The 20,368-nt window shown below is 42.1% G+C and overlaps 2 protein-coding genes and 4 non-coding genes across 9 annotated transcripts; 2 read left to right on the top strand and 4 right to left on the bottom strand.

Annotated features, from left to right (window-relative positions):
• The first annotated feature begins 67 nt into the window (after positions 1-67).
• On the top strand, positions 68-15,538 carry LOC136444349 (melanocortin receptor 5-like). 4 transcript variants are annotated; one of them, XM_066441862.1, is made up of 3 exons: positions 953-1,170; positions 13,175-13,313; positions 13,762-15,538. In XM_066441862.1, exon 3 carries the CDS (start codon positions 13,784-13,786, stop codon positions 14,900-14,902), a length of 1,119 nt encoding a protein of 372 aa, XP_066297959.1. In that variant the 5' UTR covers positions 953-1,170; positions 13,175-13,313; positions 13,762-13,783; the 3' UTR covers positions 14,903-15,538. The 4 variants fall into 4 exon arrangements, with proteins under 4 accessions (XP_066297956.1, XP_066297959.1, XP_066297958.1 ...); XM_066441859.1 differs by lacking the exons at positions 13,175-13,313; positions 13,762-15,538 and adding an exon at positions 2,475-5,011 and having other exon boundaries at positions 68-1,170; XM_066441861.1 differs by lacking the exon at positions 13,175-13,313 and having other exon boundaries at positions 954-1,170.
• On the bottom strand, positions 469-541 carry Trnaa-agc (transfer RNA alanine (anticodon AGC)). Its single transcript has one exon. It is a non-coding gene; the product is annotated as a tRNA-Ala (tRNA).
• Positions 15,539-16,287: 749 nt separating the features above from the next.
• On the top strand, positions 16,288-18,883 carry LOC136444350 (G-protein coupled receptor 12-like). The gene is made up of 2 exons (XM_066441863.1): positions 16,288-16,447; positions 16,896-18,883. Exon 2 carries the CDS (start codon positions 16,918-16,920, stop codon positions 18,025-18,027), a length of 1,110 nt encoding a protein of 369 aa, XP_066297960.1. The 5' UTR covers positions 16,288-16,447; positions 16,896-16,917; the 3' UTR covers positions 18,028-18,883.
• Positions 18,884-19,479: 596 nt separating this feature from the next.
• On the bottom strand, positions 19,480-19,552 carry Trnaa-agc (transfer RNA alanine (anticodon AGC)). The gene has a single exon. It is a non-coding gene; the product is annotated as a tRNA-Ala (tRNA).
• A 198-nt stretch (positions 19,553-19,750) lies between these two features.
• On the bottom strand, positions 19,751-19,823 carry Trnaa-agc (transfer RNA alanine (anticodon AGC)). Its single transcript has one exon. It is a non-coding gene; the product is annotated as a tRNA-Ala (tRNA).
• Positions 19,824-20,022: 199 nt separating this feature from the next.
• Trnaa-agc (transfer RNA alanine (anticodon AGC)) lies at positions 20,023-20,095 on the bottom strand. Its single transcript has one exon. It is a non-coding gene; the product is annotated as a tRNA-Ala (tRNA).
• Positions 20,096-20,368: the final 273 nt, after the last annotated feature.

The following is a 20,368-nucleotide window of genomic DNA, read 5'->3' as shown; positions in this document are numbered from 1 at the left end:
ACTGAAATCAATGTGTTGTAGGTCCTGTAATTGGTTTATGATAAAGAAGAACAATTACATAGTTCTCTTAGGACTAAAATGTCTAACCAACAGTACAGTACTACATGTAGTACTTCATTAGAAAGAATAGGGGATGGTTATGTAAAGTACTGGTCTTGCTACTGTGAGGTCAATGACCTTTGACCTAGATACTGATTACACAATATTCATTCACAGGAACTTTGCCAAGCACCTACTAGTATATACAAATGTACACAACTAGTGCATTGATGGACAGAGCAATAAAACGTTCATTAGAGATGGATATTTTTAGATTGATTGATAGTTCGTGGGATTTAGTTTGACTGTAAACATGTATTCAAAAACGTTTTGAAAAAAAAAAAGACTGTCGGATGTTACCATACTGTAACTTAATGGACATATTTTGAAGAACGTTGTTTTCTAACAAAACAAAGAAACAAAAAGAATTGGAGATGCAGGGTATCGATCCCCGTACCTCTCGCATGCTAAGCGAGCGCTCTACCATCTGAGCTACATCCCCTGCTCATATGTCTATGGTTGAATTAAGTCCTCTTTCTTTTTAACCCCCGGCAATGGTACAGTTATGAAGTGCCACCTGTTGCTGCACTTTGTGTAGGGGTTGTTTTCACACGGGAGGTGGGTTTAGAATAGTCCGATTTGCACGGAAGTATTTGAATTGGAAGAGTCATTTCTGGCATGCACGGGAGTGTTGTAGCCAGAAAAAGTAAATTCTTGCATAGGGGTTGAATTGAAATAGTCCATATTGAACTTGGGTGATATGGGAATAGTCTAATTTCGACCGGAAGTGATTTGGGAATGTTCATTTTTGCACAGGTGTAATTTTGGAACAGTCCACTCTTACATGGGGAGCGATGGGATCACACGCTTGCTCGCTATAAATGTTGCCTTTCCAGTTCATTGCATTACAATATCGCGCACGTGTTAACAACAGCATTAGCATAGCAACACAGGCGATAACATATTCCTGTAGACAAGCTAAGGCTTTGGCAGACAACTGCTTGTGCCATCAATAGGACTAGTACTGATTCCTACACATTCGTTTTCTTAAGCTTGTTTACGAACTTGTTTGCTTTATACATTCTTCCTATGGGATACAACCGTTCACCTCATACGTCGAAGAATGTAGAGGTAAGTTAGTATGATTGATTTTGATTGTTTGCGGACTTACAATTGTTTATTTGCCTCTTACTGAATTTCTGTGAAATGTTTCGCCCTTCGTGACAGTAGTGATCACCTGTTACCCTGCTGTAGTGACTTGCACAAATGTGTGTGGGCCAAGGGCTATAGAAATGGAGATGGGCGCCACCCCTATGCGTCTTTTCAAGACGCCCGGGTCACTTTAACTTTAACAGTAGTGATCAGAAAGGCCGGCTTGAAAGATGGCTGGCTACATTGGAAAAAATGTCTATTAAAAGTTTCGTATGTCGCGTCGAATGGAAGGTAAAACAAGCGCACGGCGGCCTGGGGATGGGGATAGGGATATGTATTAATACCAACGTTGTAAAACACGCATTTCAAAATATGGAGATATGGTCTATCTAAGCACAGAAATCACAAAATTGGGAAAATCATTGGAATCTAACCCCCTTGTACATACCCCTTAAAGTTTGCACATGTTGTAATGGGAATAGTCCATTCTTACAATGATTTTGGAAGTCTATATCTGCGTGGAGAATAGATTTGAGGTTCAGATTTTCACAGTAATGTCTTCTGACCTCAAAGTACTTATACTTTAAGGCATTAAGTATGTTTGCTAGCATACCTTTATAGTACAAACTGTAGTTTAGTACATAATCATGGTAAAAATTTCAGGGGGTATGTACAGGGGGTAAATATTTTTAAAAATCACAAAATTTGTACATTTTCATATCCAAAAAGGCCGTCTCCACATTTCTAGGTGCGTATTTCAGCAAAAACTTCACTTTTGCGAAATAGTACCTTCCCCCAGTGGGGAGTTGGTTACCAGGCTACTTATGAAATGAAACAGAACTTGGCGTACGTAGTTGAACCACAGTGATGATGCTGCTCCTTTAAATCCATATAGAAACTGCCCTGCCTTACTGTTTCTCCTGCTACATGCCGAGTCAATAGATCTATCCCTTTAGCGCCATCTTGAGAGAAAAGATGACAGAGTAAAAATCGGAAGCCATGTCTTTTTAAAGTACTCTCACAGAGTACGGGTGCTGTGGACATCTAATTGAAATGCATACTACAAAGATGAGAAAAGCAGATAACAGGTAGCACACATAACACATCTTGCCCACGCAATAAATTAGAAGAACGGGAAAAGGAGACCCCGCAGTGGGATCAGCTGGGATCGAAAAGACGTAATTACGAATGCTTTGTCTTAAGGAGCGACCTTAAGCGTAGGAGTTATTGAATTTACCAGTGAAAAATACAATTCTTACGACTCTAACGGTATTCTGCTCTAGAGAGACCATAGTGGAAGGACGATGCGTGAAGGCAGCTACATGTACACTAGTACTGGGGCTGTGCTGTTGGTACTCCTCGCCACATGTCGCTGCGCTGGGATAAACTCGACTTCTGGACCGGACTTGAACGTTACAAGTCAAGAAACGGGTACGTTCCACAATGCAACACTGAGAAATACTAGTGGTTCCTTCAGAAACGTCACAAGTCAAGAAACGGGTGCGTTCCACAATGCAACGCTGAGAAATACTAGTGGTTCCTTCGGAAACGTTACAAGTCAAGAAACGGGTACGTTCCACAATTCAACGCTGAGAAATACTAGTGGTCCCTTTGGAAACTGTCCATTTGCGACCACCAATGGGCCAGGTTTAGGAGAGGTTATCATTTCAGACTCCAACGAATGTCTGCAGAAAGAGCCCCCAACGTCCTTTCCCCTTCAAAAGTATGTCGATGCCGATAAATATCTTATGGTATACGCAGGCATTGCTATAAGTCTTGGCGTCTGGTCAGTCGTGGCGAATAGCCTCCCGCTTGCAGCCATTATCAAGCATGAACAGCTCCACACGCCCGTCTACATTCTCATGGCTAATCTGGCAGCAGGCGACATCTTGGCCGGCATAGTCTTCATCGTGGGATGTAGCTCTCAAGTGTACGTCATAGTGACAGAGACTGTCCCCTCCAATGCAATGTTGAACCTTCGTCTCTCCTCGCTCCTTCTCTCTGGGATGTCCTCCGCCTACAGCGTGGTGACCCTGACGGCTGAGCGCTACTGGTTCATCGTGCACGGGATGACCTACGTCAACAACGTCACCAACGACAAGTGCAAGGTCGTGATCGTTGTCGTGTGGATGTGGTCACTGCTGCTGTCGATATTGCCTCACTTTGACTCGCACTGTACAGGACGTTTTGACGAAGAATGTGTCCCGTTAGGTGCGGGACTGTCCCGAAATTATGTGATCGCTGTCCTAGTGTTCGTATTCATTCCGATGGCGGCAATATTACTCTTAAACTTGGGCATCTTCTGGTGTCTCTGGAAGCACGTGAGCGCCATCGCAGCACAAGAAGCCGCTGTGGGTGCACCGCCGAGCGTCAACAGAAAATCCGCCATCACAATCGTCATCATCACCATCGTGTTCCTTGTGGGATGGATGCCATTCTTCGTCAAAGTTGCCCAAATGTCTACAGACATAATATCCGTGTTTAAAATGCTGATCTTCATCAGCCTGAACTCTGCGATCAACCCGGTTATTTACGGGTTTCGTCTGAAGGAGGTTCGTCGCGGCGTTGCACGGCTCTTCGTGAATAACCATTAGCCAGAACGTCAAAACTAGCCGTGAATTGGACAAGAAAAACAAACTTTCACCACAATATCACAAATCGGACATCTCTAGACTTTTTTTACCTATCAAATATCAAATGTATCAGAAGCATAAAAATCACAGCACCCTGAACTAAGTTAGTGGTAATACTTGTCAATGTTGTATATTGAAACTATGTTTGAAAAAACAAGTTATGCGTAAGTTAGAATGAATACCAAAGTAGGTATTGATACCTGAGAGAAGTTAGCTCAATAACTATATTCATATTTACAAAACAAATCTAGAGCTTTGAAGGACCAGAACAGATGGGGGGAAGGGACAAAACCATCCGACCAAATTTCAAATCTGTCATCTAGGGTGCCATACCTGTATATATATATTTGAAATATAGTCATGGTCATGATGCCTGAAGAAGAAAGTAGTTGTGCAATTGAATTATGGTGAAGTTTTTTGTGGGTTTGATGGTTAAGTAATATAATAGTGCACGTTGTATTTAAATTTAGCATAATTATGTGTGCTCTTAAATTTGAGAAGTCCAAACTCATCAACTTAGAGGCAGAAAAGTTTTCACTTTCTACATGACCCGTTATCGTATATTCTATGAAAGAAAAAAGAAATGACGCGTGTAACAGAATTTGTCATTTTTATGGTCATTTCCAAATGTACCTATGTCCCCGTTTAATGTTCAAATGTACCTTTATATAAATAATTGACTGTTATTTTAGTGATCTCTATTCTATCATGGAGAGCGAACTGTAATGTGACTTGGCTTGAATCATATCAAAATTCGGGTCAATGACCACCAACCTGGACGTTTGTACAGAGAAAGAGAATTAAACCCTTTTTCTAAACAAAAGCTAAAACTGCAAAAATATGAGCTGGAGTCGTTGATTAAGGAGAACTCCAGCATTGCCTACTTGGTGTTTTTCATAGCGACCATTGAGGCGTCTCTGGTGAATGTGGTTTTTAATGGTCCAGTATGAATATGGGTGCCTGGAAGAGCCCATCCATGCACAGGGTTTCAAATTGGGAGAGATCCATTTCTGACTGGTCTTCAATTCAATTATTCATTCAAATACCAACATTGCAGACATACAACAAACGTTAGCCTCTATGGCACAGTCGCTTTTTAAATGGGGAGGGAAATGGGCGAAACATGTTGCATTTGCTCCCGCAAATGTTGCCTTTCTAGGTTGATTAAATCTATTCTATCGATCGAAGTGGCTTTGGGGACTCCTATCTGTTGAAATAAGAGTGACAGTGCGTTGACGTCACATTGCTGCTACAGTACTATCAATCTGACGTGCATCGCGATACAATGACTTTCGCGTATACAAGTATACTTTTATAGCCAATTTATAACAAGGGATTGGGTGCAAGGACAACGTCACACAAGGGAGGGGGACAGAACTTCAGTACTAAGGGCAGGGGAGACGGGACTTCAGTACTAACGGCAGGGGATGGGATTTTAGTACTAAGGGCAGGGGAGAGAACCTAAGTTCTATGGGCAGGGGAGAGAACCTCAGTTCTAAGGTCAGGGGAGAGAACTTCAGTACTAAGGGCAGGGGATGGGATTTCAGTACTGAGGGCAGTGGAGAGAACCTCAGTACTAAGGGCAGGGAAGAGACCCTCAGTACCAAGGGCAGGGGAGACGCGATTTCAGTACTAAGAGCAGTGGACGCGGTTGGTGGATTTGAACCATGGAAACCTTGCTACAAGAGTTGATTTTAAATGGCCAAGCATGAATATGCACTTCTTGGAGAAAATTTGATAGTCATTCTAACAATATGGAAGGAAACTTTTCTATAGCCAAATTGAATAAAAAGTGATTATACATGTAGTGCTTTCAACTGCCGAAACACAGAAAGCAGTCAGAATTTGCTTTATTTTGCGTGATGAATTAGTGCAAACCAAACTGCGTGCGCTTTTTGATGGTGGTGGTGGTCTTTTGACTTTTCAATCAAATAATTCTTAAACCTTCCTTCCTATCCTAATGGAGCAGTCCTTTATTTGGATTGACCTATGACCTATGACCTATGGCTGACAAATGACCTACTCAAGAATGACACAGAGACTCGCTTAGGTCAGGGGTTTCAGGTCTGACCCCTGACGTATTGTTGATGACCTCCACCCCGCAGCTATCTTGCAGGATACACCTGTTCTGGGACCATCTGTCACACCTGTCCCGTCGCCGCAGTCTTAGGTTCTCCGTGCCATGTTGCACAGGGTAGTTGGACATGGCACATCACCTACAGTTGTCAAAGAGGGAGAAATGGAAAAGCAAACAAATCTGGTAGAACATGGCAAAGATGGATCCACAGACTAGATAAATTACCAGACTAATCTATTTGAATAAAAAAAAAACACAAATAAACTTTGCGTCTGATATCATGACCTTTAGTTTGTTGGTTTGCCGAATCCCAAACTGCTGCATATGGTGTGCTTGCTGAGCAACGTACTTAAGGCAATCTGGGTTCCGATCGTTGCGGTTGCAGATTGCTTGAATCCCAAGAAGCTGCACAGTGTGTTAAGTGAAATGTACTTCAAAGTAAAATGCTATTAGTGAGGACGTGTTGTTCAAACCTGCAGGAGTCACGGTAAAGAGACAGGAGGGGAAGTTTGAGTGTTATCATTATTGTGCTTAAACGTTGTTGGTTCAAATACACACGGTGACTGCTTAAATCAAACCAATATTACCCTTTGAAATTAAAGATGGGGCTCCAGCTCTGCTATGAAATCAGTGTTAAATATTGGTTCAAATTCTGGCCAAGCAGCTGAGTTGATATAAATTTGAATGTACTCGAAACTAAAGTTGCGAAGAAACATCTTCAGCTTAGGTTGCCACATGTCCAGTCTGTCTTCTCTCCAAAGGGCGGGCCCCAAAGTCACTGGACTACAGGGAAGAAAAATAAAAGAAGATTATTGGATGTATCTGTATCTGTATCAATATAGCCGGTATAACCGCCATTAGGCGTAACACACCAGCTTTGCAGGCACGCGGCGCGGCAGCAGCTGGTCATAATACACCGAACGGTCTATTACACCTAGTCTTTGCATATCTGACTGCAACCGTTCTTTAAATCTACTTAGTGAGGAAGCTCCTACAGTACTTGATGACAACGAGTTCCATTTTACTATGGTTCTCGGGAAATACGAATTTTTGAACAAATCAATCCTTGGTTGATAACTCTGGTGCTTATTAGATACGTATCAGTCGGTACGTCCACAAGTTTATTAGTCATCTTGTACATCATGCAAAGTCTGGACATTGTTCTCCTGTCCTCAAGTGACATCCATTGCAGATCTGCTTTAATTTTGGTTACACTAGAGCCCCTGTCATAGTTGTTCGTGCAGAATCTGGCAGATTGGTTCTGCACCCTCTCCAGTTTATCTATATCCTTCTTTGTGTGTGGATCCCAAACTGTTGCAGCATATTCGAGGTATGATGTCTAGAAAACAACAGCTTAGAAGACTTTGTGGCTAAGATAGAATTGTATGGGAGCTAGAAATTTGACAGAAAATGGTACAAAAACGAACAGTCATTAATCCAATAGTATCGCATAACCATCAATCCAATAGTATCCCATAACCATCAATCTAATAGTATCGCATAACCATTAATATTATAGTATCGTATAGCAGTTAATCTAATAGTGTCGCATAATATATCATGTTATTGTGACTACCGGACATCAGGGAAACGTGGACGACTACACAATCGGGAAAGTAACGGGACCAAAACGTAAGGACTTCGAAAAACTGTTAAGGAATCAATGGTTGTTCCCATTGCAGTAGTTCTTCCACAATAAACGTGTGAGGTACAAATAGGGTAAAGAAAGCGAAACTAAGACAAGTCTTAAGTCACCATGGTTTCTCTTCGATTTATCACGTACGGATCTTTCGTCCTCTAGGCGGAAAACCTTTGTTGATATTCTAAATGTGGATACAAATTAAAATACGAGTAGCTAAATAGTATAGGATACAAAATGACTCTATTACAATTCACAGTCCTTGTCACGAACATGCCAATCAACTTACTAAGGAGTTGAATCGTGAGGGGAAGAAAAGAGAAAAGGTCAGGCACATAACCAGTAAAGGGGCTCCAGCCTTCTGGGTTACAACACCGGGATCGAACCAGACTGTGAACTTGTCTCGATAAATGAAAGGTGAATCATCAGCAAAAGATGGTACAGTCCCAAGAGAAAAACACCCGTAGAGGGGGCTTTAAATAGTCAAATCCAAACCGTATGTCGCATCCATGTCCGTACAACGTGCTAGAGATCAAAACATGGAGAGAGGGAGTGATCATATCCATTACTCTACATCAACATTGGAACCCTTCAAAGTTGGGTTCTTTTGGGTGTGTGATTTCTTTCCGTATCGTGTGCAAACTCACCACCATGCCTCGAGAGCACTGCTCTGGCGATCCCCTGACGCCGGCACTATGTATTTAAGCCCCCTATGGGGATGAGGGGCCCTGGTGTTGTTACAAGCCAAACGGAGTCAAGACTCAGGCGATCAAGCCTGTTTCAGACCATTTTGGTCACAATTTTCCGGGCAGCAAGCCCACACCAGCAATCATAGTCCTATTGGCAAGGCATATAATTTAGGTGTCCGCACAGTCCAGACTTCGTCCATGAAGGACCCAGTGGTGTTCAATATTGCCAACGTTTGCACTGACCCTGTGTACTATAAGTATGTATGGATCGCAAGCTGTTGGGAGGGTCATTGTCACACACATACACCTAAAAGCAAGGAAACAACCCCGGCGTTGGTATTGATGTACAGTAATAGTTATGAACACTCACTCTATCTATGATCTTGACCTCTGGCATGTTGAGCAGACACAAGTACGGCATGCCATTTGGATTTGACACTCCAGAACTCCCCTCCACAAATGTATCTTTTAGCACTATACAATCTCCCGCCTATGATTTACCTTTCAGTTGTCGAAGCAAGGTTGACAGTTCGGGTCCGTCCCGGTGTTGTACCCCCGTAGACTGTACCGCCTGTACTAGTTACGTGCCTGATATTTTCTATTTTCTTTCACCTTACGATTGAACTCTTCAGCAGATTGATTTGCATGTTTGTGAAAAAGACAACACAGCAAAATTTAGTCTGGATGCCTCCGCATGATATATCTGTGGTGAAAATTCCAGTACAGTTTTTCTCAGCCCTAATTTTCTTCACCAATATCCCCTTGGCAGAATGCCGTATGTTATTTTCTTGCTTCCTCGCGCCCTCGTTATTTCCATTTTCAACAATACGGGAAAACATACAAGACAAGAAATGCACACGGTTGAAAACACAATTTGCCGACCACAACGTATTGCAAGGTTAAACTTAACGCTTTGTTTTTCGTCAGAAATAAAACTGATTAGACGAAATTTCCAGATCAGAAGTTTGAACATTACCTGCCTGGTGCTGCGTCACATTTTTGAATCCGAAGTCATCCGACGGCCCTGCCAAGCTGCAAACAAACCTCTGCCCGGACATTCTCGCCCATGTTATTCCACACGTCGTTCTCCACAATTCCTCCAGAAAACTGCCCACAAAAAGGTTAGAAAACTGAAATTTTTGAGCACGAGAAGTATATAAACTTTTGGACACGTCGTTCACGAGGCCACGCGCAGACCAGGCCACAGCAAGAATGCACCACCTGTCAACATGACGTCATGGCGGCGGGAAATTTGAATATAAGGCGTGATTAGGCACGGGCGTTCGTGATTGGCTCACTAAGATTTGATATGATCAGTTTTAGGCATTTTAGCAAGATATTATCACTTAAACAATGATAAAGGTGCGAAACTCAGGGGATCGCCTACGTATTACACTAGAAGACATTTGGGCGAAATTCGACAACCTCATTACGAATTAGGCGATGTTGATTTGATTATATGGATGACATCCACGCGCGCATCAATTTTCGTCCGTTTCCCCCCAAAAAAACTTTACGACAATACTGTAAATTTCGCAAAGCACCTGTAAACAGCAAATATGTGCCGTGAATTGCAAAAAATCTCTTTGGGAAAAGGATAGTAATGCCAAAGAAAATTTTAAAGTCAAAGGAGAAGATATGAAAGAAAAAACGAAGAATCTACTATTCGGCAAATGAAATTAAACTCATTGGATGTGGGTGAACCATGAAAAAAAGCATAAACTTCCATTAAACTGGTAAGCTGAAAACTACTCGCTAATCAGACCATGAACTCTTCCTGATGTGTTTTTTTTTGCTCCTGATGTCCCGTCTGCTACATGTAGAAGATATGAAGTTGCTGTCAAATAATCATTTTAACTGCTGCAGATCACATACTGTAATTCTTGTTTCTTTCACTGTAACTTTAAGTTCACTGTTTTCACGGTCGCCGCTGAACTGGAACTTATCATCACCGTGTAAAAACCTGTTGTTACCATTTATCATTCCTTCACAAATCTGTTCTGTAAATCACTTGCCGCCACCGTGAAGTTGAAGATAACTGAAAAATTTGCATTTTCCTTACACCGTGAAATTTTGCCACCGTGAAGATAAAGTGAATTACAGAATTGCAAAAGCAAAAAACCGACTCAACTCATACTACACTCAGCCGAGAAGTCACTGCTTGACGACTGTATTATTGAAATACATAACATAAAACATGATCAAAGCAGATTAAGAATGTGCTCACCAAGGTGGAACCAACACCTCATTTCCCCACACAGTAAATTAGAAGAACGGGAAAAAAGAAACGCCCACTGGGATCAGCCGGAAATCCAATAAAAAAAAGAAGAATCGAAATTAACGAAAATACCTTTTATAAATCGCCGACTGTGTTTTGTTTCAGAGAAACTGTATGTAAGTCACAAGGGAATGATGGTGTGCAGAGGTAGCTACATCGGAGCGGCGTTGGGGGTTCTCCTCATCACAAGCCGCTGCGCTAACGTTGGAAGCCCGGCTTCTGGGTCAGGCGTGAACGTTACGGACCGGGTCGACGTCAGTGACAACCCCAACGATTCGTATGGGAACTGTACTTTTGCGGCTAGCAACAGCTCTGGTTTAGGAGAAAATATCACTTCCAACGTCTACGGATGCCTGCAGGAGGAGCCCCCATCTTCCTTCCCTCTTGAAAAGTACGAATCTACCGGGGGTCTGATCCTCGTAGGTACTACTATTTCGCTGTGCGTCTGGTCAGTCGTGGCGAATGGCCTTCCGCTAGCAGCCATCATCAAGCATAAGCAGCTCCACAAGCCCGTCTACATTCTCGTGGCTAATCTTGCAGCAGGTGACGTTTTGACGGGCATAGCCTTCATGATTGGGGGTAGTTTGTTTGTGTACGTGACAGTAACGGAGACCGTTCCCGCCAATTTCATGTTACGTTTCCGCATATCAACAATCCTTCTCTCCGGGATGTCCTCCGCCTACGGACTGGTTGCCCTGACGGCTGAGCGCTACTGGTTCATCGTTCACGGGATGACCTACGTCAACAACGTCACCAACGACAAGTGCAAGGTCGTGATCGTTGTCGTGTGGATGTGGTCACTGCTGCTGGCGGTACTGCCCCAATTTGATTCGCATTGTACAGGACGTTTTGACGAAAAATGCGTCCCGTTAGGTTCTGGATTGTCCCGAAACTATGTACTCATTGTCGCCGTGTTCGTATTCATTCCGATGGCGGCAATATTACTCTTAAACTTGGGCATCTTCTGGTGTCTCTGGAAGCACGTGAGCGCCATCGCAGCACAAGAAGCCGCTGTGGGTGCCCCGCCGAGCGTCAACAGAAAATCCGCCATCACAATCGTCACCATTACCATCGTTTTCCTGGTGGGATGGATGCCATTCTTCATCAAATTGGCTCAGCATTCAAGGGACTTGGTTTCCTTGTATAGCATGATGTTCTTCATCATTCTTAACTCTGCAATCAACCCGGTTATCTACGGGTTTCGTCTGAAGGAGGTTCGTCGCAGAGTTGCACGGCTCTTCGTGAATAATCAGTAGCCGAAACGTCAAAATTAGCTATGAATTGGTCAAGAAAAATAAAGTTTCACCACAATATCAGAAATCTGATATCTGTAGACTTCTTTACCTGTCAAATATCAAACGTATCAGAAGCATAAAATCACATCACCCAGAACTGAGTTAAGAGGTAATACATGTCAATGTTGTATATTGAAACTCTGTTTAAAACAATAAGTAATGAATAAGTTATAATGCATACCAAAGTAGGCAGTGATAATTTAGAGAAGTTAGCGGAATAACCACATTTTAATACAAAACAAACATACCCAGAGCTTTGGAGGACCGGGAGAGGCTGAGGACAAGACCATTCGGCCCACTAGGGGCGACCGAGAATATGATGACAAAACAAATGTCAAATTTGTCATCTAGGTATAGGGTTCCATATATATATATTTGAAATATAGTCATGGTCATAATTCTGAAGAAGGAAGTAACTGGATGTATATTACGGTGAATACATTTTGCGGTTTTGATGGGTAAGTAGCATACTCGTGCACGTAATGTATAAGTTTATTATTATAATTAGCATAATAATGTGTACTCGTTATTTTGAGAATTTCAACCTCATCAACTTAGAGGCAGAATAGTGTTTAATTTTCACATGGCCCGTTATCGTATATTCTATGAAAGAAAATAAAAACGCGGCTTGTTACCGAATTTGTCTTTTTCATGGTCATTTCTGAATATACCTATTCAAGGTTCAATATTTAAATATACCTTTATATACAAAAAAAATACTGTTATTTTAGTGATCTCTATTCTATCATGGAAAGCGAGCTATTTCTAGAGTTATATCAACTGTGATGTGACTTGGCTTGAATTTTATTCTAATTAGGTTTCAATGACCTCCAACCTGTACGTGTGTACTTGCAATGTAAGGAAAAAGAGAGAAACAACGAAGCAATTGGTGTGAAAAATAAACCCTTTTTCTAAAGCTGAAACTGCAAAATTCAAAAGTAAAAAGATATAGCTGGAGATGCAGGGTATCGATCCCCGTACCTCTCGCATGCTAAGCGAGCGCTCTACCATCTGAGCTACATCCCATCTTCATACACGGTTCCCAAATAAACAAGCCTTATATGTCTTTGAACTAGCGGCAACAGGTGCTAAAATGCCATCTTTGGTTTTGGCGCATGTTATTCACTATCATATTTTCTGTTGGATACAACCGTTCATCCCAGAGGTTTAAGAATTGAGTGGTCACGTGGTGAGATTAATTTGGGAACCTATCAGTTTGCCTTTTGACTGAGTTTAAGAGAACATTTGTCTACAACATGCCTTACATCTACGCTTGAAACCATGTTCTGAAATTTGGGTTTACTGGGTTTTGTTTTGTTCATTTCTATCAGGGCAGAAGCCATTAATGCATAACTTCTTCTTTCACTCCAAGCGATTGCAACAGACTCCACCGATGACGTCGGACAGGACAGATGGAAGTAAACTGAGTGGCATTCGTCATACAGTTAATGAAATTAAACACATTGGATGTGGGTGAACCATGAAGGAAAGCATGAACTTCCATTAAACTGGTAAGCTGAAAACTACTCGCTAATCAGACCATGAACTCTTCCTGATGTGGTCTTTTGCTCCTGATATTCCGTCTGCTACATGTGGAAGATATGACGTTGCTGTCAAATAATCATGTTAACTGCTGGAGGAGATCACATACTAATATTGCAAAGCGAAAAACGGAGTCAACTCATACTACCCTCAGCCGAGAAGTCACTGCTGGACGACTGTATTATTGAGATACATAACACAAACATGATCAAAGCAGATTAATAATGTGCTCACCCAGGTGGTACCAATACCTCATTTCCCCAAACAGTAAATCAGAAGAACGGGAAAAAAGAAACGCCCGCTGGAATCAGCCTGAAATCCAATTGCTAATATAAAAAAAAAGAAGTTGAAAGGTGAAGGTGTCATCGAACTTAATGATAATACCTTTTATAAATAGCCGACTGTGTTTTGTTTCAGAGAAACTGTAAGTCACAAGGGAATGATGATGTGCAGAGGTAGCTACATCGGAGCGGTGTTGGTTGTTCTCCTCGTCACAAGCCGCTGCGTTGGAAGCCCGGCCTCTGGGTCAGGCGTGAACGTTACGGACCGGGTCGATGTCAGTGACAACCCCAACAATTCGTATGAGAACTGTACTTTTGCGGCTAGCAACAGCTCTGATTTAGGAGAAAATATAACTTCCAACGTCTACGGATGCCTGCAGGAGGAGCCCCCATCTTCCTACCCTCTTGAAAAGTACGAATCTACCGGGAGTCTGATCCTCGTAGGCACTACTATTTGTCTGGGCGTCTGGTCAGTCGTGGCGAATAGCCTTCCGCTAGCAGCCATCATCAAGCATGAAAAGCTCCACACGCCCGTCTACATTCTCATGGCTAATCTGGCAGCAGGTGACGTTTTGACGGGCATAGCCTTCATGATTGGGAGTAGTTTGCTTGTGTACGTGACAGTAACGGAGACCGTGCCCGCTGATTTTACGTTACGTTTCCGCATGTCATCAATCCTTCTCTCCGGGATGTCCTCCGCGTACGGCCTGGTTGCCCTGACGGCTGAGCGGTACTGGTTCATCGTGCACGGGATGAGCTACGTCAACAACGTCACCAACGACAAGTGCAAGGTCGTGATCGTTGTCGTGTGGATGTGGTCACTGCTGCTGGCGGTACTGCCCCAATTTGACTCGCACTGTACAGGACGTTTTGACGAAGATTGCATCCCGTTAGGTTCTGGATTGTCCCGAAACTATGTACTCATTGTCGTCGTGTTCGTATTCATTCCGATGGCGGCAATCTTACTCTTGAACTTGGGCATCTTCTGGTGTCTGTGGAAGCACGTGAACGCCATCGCTGCACAAGAAGCCGCTGTGGGTGCCCCGCCGAGCGTCAACAGAAAATCTGCCATCACAATCGTCATCATTACCATCGTTTTCCTGGTAGGATGGATGCCATTCTTCATCAAATTGGCTCAGCATTCAACAGACATGGTTTCCTTGTATAGCATGATGTTCTTCATCATTCTTAACTCTGCAATCAACCCGGTTATCTACGGGTTTCGTCTGAAGGAGGTTCGTCGCAGAGTTGCACGGCTCTTCGTGAATAATCAGTAGCCGAAACGTCAAAATTAGCCATGAATTGGTCAAGAAAAACAAAGTTCCACCACAATATCAGAAATCTGATATCTGTAGACTTCTTTACCTGTCGAATATCAAACGTATCAGAAGCATAAAATCACATCACCCAGAACTGAGTTAAGAGGTAATACATATCAATGTTGTATATTGAAACTCTGTTTAAAACAATAAGTAATGAATAAGTTAGAATGCATACCAAAGTAGGCAGTGATAATTTAGAAAAGTTAGCGGAATAACCACATTTACAAAACAAACATACCCAGAGCTTTGGAGGACCGGGAGAGGCTGAGGACAAGACCATTCGGCCCACTAGGGGCGACCGAGAATATGATGACAAAACAAATGTCAAATTTGTCATCTAGGTATAGGGTTCCATATATATATATTTGAAATATAATCATGGTCATAATTCTGAAGAAGGAAGTAACTGGATGTATATTACGGTGAATACATTTTGCGGTTTTGATGGGTAAGTAGCATACTCGTGCACGTAATGTATAAGTTTGTTATTATAATTAGCATAATAATGTGTACTCGTTATTTTGAGAATTTCAACCTCATCAACTTAGAGGCAGAATAGTGTTTAATTTTCACATGGCCCGTTATCGTATATTCTATGAAAAAAAATAAAAACGCGGCTTGTTACCGAATTTGTCTTTTTCATGGTCATTTCTGAATATACCTATTCAAGGTTCAATATTCAAATATACCTTTATATACAAAAAAATACTGTTATATTAGTGATCTCTATTCTATCATGGAAAACGAGCTATTTCTAGAGTTATATCAACTGTGATGTGACTTGGCTTGAATTTTATTCTAATTAGGTTTCAATGACCTCCAACCTGTACGTGTGTACTTGCAATGTAAGGAAAAAGAGAGAAACAACGAAGCAATTGATGTGAAAAATAAACCCTTTTTCTAAAGCTGAAGCTGCAAAATTCAAAAGAAAAAAGATATAGCTGGAGATGCAGGGTATCGATCCCCATACCTCTCGCATGCTAAGCGAGCGCTCTACCATCTGAGCTACATCCCATCTTCATACACGGTTCCCAAATAAACAAGCCTTATATGTCTTTGAACTAGCGGCAACAGGTGCTAAAATGCCATCTTTGGTTTTGGCGCATGTTACTCACTATCATATTTTCTGTTGGATACAACCGTTCATCCCAGAGGTTTTAGAATTGAGTGGCCACGTGGTGTGATTAATTTGGGAACCTATCAGTTTGCCTTCTGACTGAGTTTAAGAGAACATTTGTCTACAACATGCCTTACATCTACGCTTGAAACCATGTTCTGAAATTTGGGTTTACTGGGTTTTGTTTTGTTCATTTCTATCAGGGCAGAAGCCATTAATGCATAACTTCTTCTTTCACTCCAAGCGATTGCAACAGACTCCACCGATGACGTCGGACAGGACAGATGGAAGTAAACTGAGTGGCATTCGTCATACAGTTAATGAAATTAAACACATTGGATGTGGGTGAACCATGAAGGAAAGTATGAACTTCCATTAAACTGGTAAGCCGAAAACTGCTCGATAATCAGACCATGAACTCTTCGTGATGTGGTCTTTTGCTCCTGATGTCCCGTCTGCTACGTGTAGAAGATATGACGTTGCTGTCAAATAATCATTTTAACTGCTGAGATCACATACTAGTATTGCATAACGAAAAACGGACTCAACTCATACTAACCTCAGCCGAGAAGTCACTGCTGGACGACTGTATTATTGAAATACATAACACAAAACATGATCAAAGCAGATTAATAATGTGCTCACCCAGGTGGTACCAATTCCTCATTTCCCCACACAGTAAATTAGAAGAACAGGAAAAAAAGAAACGCCCACTGGGATCAGCTGGAAATCCAATTGCTAATATAAAAAAAAAGTTGAAAGGTGAAGATGTCATCGAAATGAATGAATATACGATTTATAAAACGCCAACTGTGCTTTGATTCGTTTCAGAGTGACCGTAACTCACAGGGGAATGAAGATGTGCAGAGGAAGCTACATCGGAGCGATGTTGGTGGTTCTCGTCACAAGCTGCTGCGTTGGAAGCCCGGCCTCTGGGTTGAACATGAACGTTACGGACCAGGTCAGTGACAACCCCAACAATTCACCTGAGAACTGTACGTTTGCGGCTAGCAACAGCTCTGGTTTAGAAGAAAATGTCACTTCCAACGTCCACGGATGTCTGCAGGAGGAGCTCCCATATTCCTTTGCTCTTGAAGAGTACAGAACCACCGGGGGCCTGATCCTCGTAGGTATTACAATTTGTCTGGGCGTCTGGTCAGCCATGGCGAATAGCCTCCCGCTAGCAGCCATCATCAAGCATGAACAGCTCCACACGCCCGTCTACATTCTCATGGCTAATCTTGCAGCAGGCGACGTTTTGACGGGCATAGCCTTCATCCTTGGGGGTAGTTTGTTTGTGTACGTGGCAATAACGGAGACCGTTCCCTCCAATTTTACGTTACGTTTCCGCATGTCATCAATCCTTCTCTCCGGGATGTCCTCCGCGTACGGCCTGGTTGCCCTGACGGCTGAGCGCTACTGGTTCATCGTGCACGGGATGAGCTACGTCAGCAACGTCACCAACGACAAGTGCAAGGTCGTGATAGTTGTCGTGTGGGTGTGGTCACTGCTGCTGGCGGTACTGCCCCAATTTGATTCGCACTGTACAGGACGTTTTGACGAAGAATGTGTCCCGTTAGGTTCTGGATTGTCCCGAAACTATGCACTCATTGTCGTCGTGTTCGTATTCATTCCGATGGCGGCAATCTTACTCTTGAACTTGGGCATCTTCTGGTGTCTGTGGAAGCACGTGAGCGCCATCGCAGCACAAGAAGCCGCTGTGGGTGCCCCGCCGAGCGTCAACAGAAAATCCGCCATCACAATCGTCATCATTACCATCGTTTTCCTGGTAGGATGGATGCCATTCTTCATCAAATTGGCTCAGCATTCAAGGGACTTGGTTGCATTGTATAGCATGATGATCTTCATCACTCTTAACTCTGCAATCAACCCGGTTATCTACGGATTTCGTCTGAAGGAGGTTCGCCGCGGTGTTGTGCGGCTCTTCGTGAATAACCACTAGTGTACACGCCAACCTAACAGACTTGATTACTGCAACTCTTGTTTCTTTCACTGTAACTTTAAGTTCACTGTTTTCACGGTCAACTGGAACTTATCATCACCGTGTAAAAACCTGTTGGTGTCATTTATATCCCTTAACACATCAGTTCTGTAAATCACTTGCCACCACCGTGAAGTCAAAGTTTAGTGAAAATGTGCATTTTCCTTACACCGTGAAATTCTGCTACCGTGAAGATAAAGTGAATTACAGTACCTGTTGCATTCATCTCGTTAACACAACAAACTATGTATGGAAAATGTTATAATTGAACTTGTGGTGATATCTCTATTTTCATATGTTGTTTTTTAGGCTAGTATATTCCATTACTCGTACAAGAGAATCAGTGGGAAAGTTCCCATTTATGTCATTAATTCTCCATTAAGAAGAAGATGATCTGCTTTTAGTTGAGGATTAATGAGATAAGGCGCCTTTTCCTTATTAATTTCACATTAGACGAATTTAATCTCATGCAGAATAAATGAGATTTAGGGACTGAATCTCATGGATCGTCTGTAAAAAATATTGGCATTCGACTTTAATATATAGCATCAGTGTGATAAATTGGTGATATTCACAAAATAGATATCGTAATTGCCATGTTGGACATTATGGATGCGCTTAAACCTGTGTTCGCCATAGTACTAGTATCACATCACTAAGAATGACCCTATATATTTGAACATACTTGTATCATAGTCGATGCTGTAGGGCTGTTGTGAATTAGGATTTTACCCCGGTCAATACTGACCGACGGAGGCCATAAGTATATTTGTATCATATGTGCATGCTTGACGTACTTGTGTAGGGATTTTATGCCTTTGTTACGCCAAAAAGCAATTACTCAAACAACTGGATATGATTTTGGAAACGGTCATTGATTTTGGAAACTGACCGTTTCCAAAATCATATCCAGTTGTTTGAGTAATTGCTTTTTGGCGTATCTTATTACCTGGATGTCTAATCTTCATCGACGCTTATGCCTTTGTTGTTATAGTCAGCCCTAGTTGTTTTTGAGTGTCAGACAGCTAGATTTTCAAGTGTATGTATATTGTGCATAATTATTTGACAGTAAATGTATTCGTGTATACATATTGGTAGTACTGTATCTATATTGATAGTACAGTAAAACTACTGAAACCTGGTTTCTTGTAACCATGCATATTCTAACTTTGAATTATCAAATTAGGTATAGCTGGATTCGACTGACTTGGATTAGGTTGGATTGGATTGGACTGTAGGGAAATATGGTATCGACGATCGCTGAGCTGCGTGAAGTACACAGGATCTACTTAGTAATGATTCCGTTGTAATGAATGTTAACATGGAAAAGTGTAAACCAATACAATAAACGGAAAGAAAAACAAAACAAACTATGGTAAAATATGACTCTCATCAATGAAAACCAAGGGTTTCTGGAGATGCAGGGTATCGATCCCCGTACCTCTCGCATGCTAAGCGAGCGCTCTACCATCTGAGCTACATCCCCTTATATGTTTCAACATATGACCGAAAAGCTAAACCGTTAGCTATCGGACTGCATTTGCGAACACCAAACCGTGTGGTTGAAGTCATCGGGGTTCTTTTCAAAAATATCCAAGAAATATGTTAAGCAAAATAAAATCCAGAAAGGAAAAAGCCATTTCATTCTCGAAAGATAAAACTGCAAAAATAAGAGAAAAGTAACTGGAGATGCAGGGTATCGATCCCCGTACCTCTCGCATGCTAAGCGAGCGCTCTACCATCTGAGCTACATCCCCGTTCACGATAAAACCAACCCGTTAGCTATGAGATTGCATAAGCGAACACCAAGACGTGTGGTCGAAGTTATTGGGGTCCTTTTCAAAAGTATCCCAACATGGAACTATATTAAGTAATATTGAATGCAGAAACAAAGAAACTAACAATTGTGAAAATAAGAAAATAAGATAAAACTGCAAAAAATAAGATAAAAATAACTGGAGATGCAGGGTATCGATCCCCGTACCTCTCGCATGCTAAGCGAGCGCTCTACCATCTGAGCTACATCCCCGTTCGCACTTGTACTCGGAAATCCAAGCTCTTAGCTAAATTTGACAAGCAGCGACAGCTGTTGGTGTTGAAATACGATCGATCTCTTTTCGACACATGTGATGACGATAGCAGCAACAATAGAGTGCGAAAGGGGATATGATTTCAGAAATAATATTCAAATTGTTATCAATGTCAATACTTTTCACACATATCTTACCAGCTTTTCTGTCTAATTTGCTCTTTTCACACGTTTTGGTTTACGGTTGTTTATGATTTTGTCAATGTACAATAA

Source organism: Branchiostoma lanceolatum, chromosome 11 (assembly GCF_035083965.1).
Source record: "Branchiostoma lanceolatum isolate klBraLanc5 chromosome 11, klBraLanc5.hap2, whole genome shotgun sequence".
Lineage (NCBI taxonomy): Eukaryota > Metazoa > Chordata > Leptocardii > Amphioxiformes > Branchiostomatidae > Branchiostoma > Branchiostoma lanceolatum.
The sequence above is the reverse complement of the archived record's forward strand: the minus strand, read 5'-3'. Positions and strand labels throughout refer to the sequence as shown.

What these genes read in the sequence shown, in the direction of transcription:
- LOC136444350 (XM_066441863.1), top strand. Translation starts at nt 16,918, where the DNA reads ATGAAGATGTGCAGAGGAAGCTACATCGGAGCGATGTTGGTGGTTCTC.
- LOC136444349 (XM_066441859.1), top strand. Translation starts at nt 1,129, where the DNA reads ATGGGATACAACCGTTCACCTCATACGTCGAAGAATGTAGAG. An exon ending in ATACGTCGAAGAATGTAGAG is followed by an intron (nt 1,171 to 2,474) that starts GTAAGTTAGTAT and finishes ATTCTGCTCTAG; the next exon opens with AGAGACCATAGTGGAAGGAC.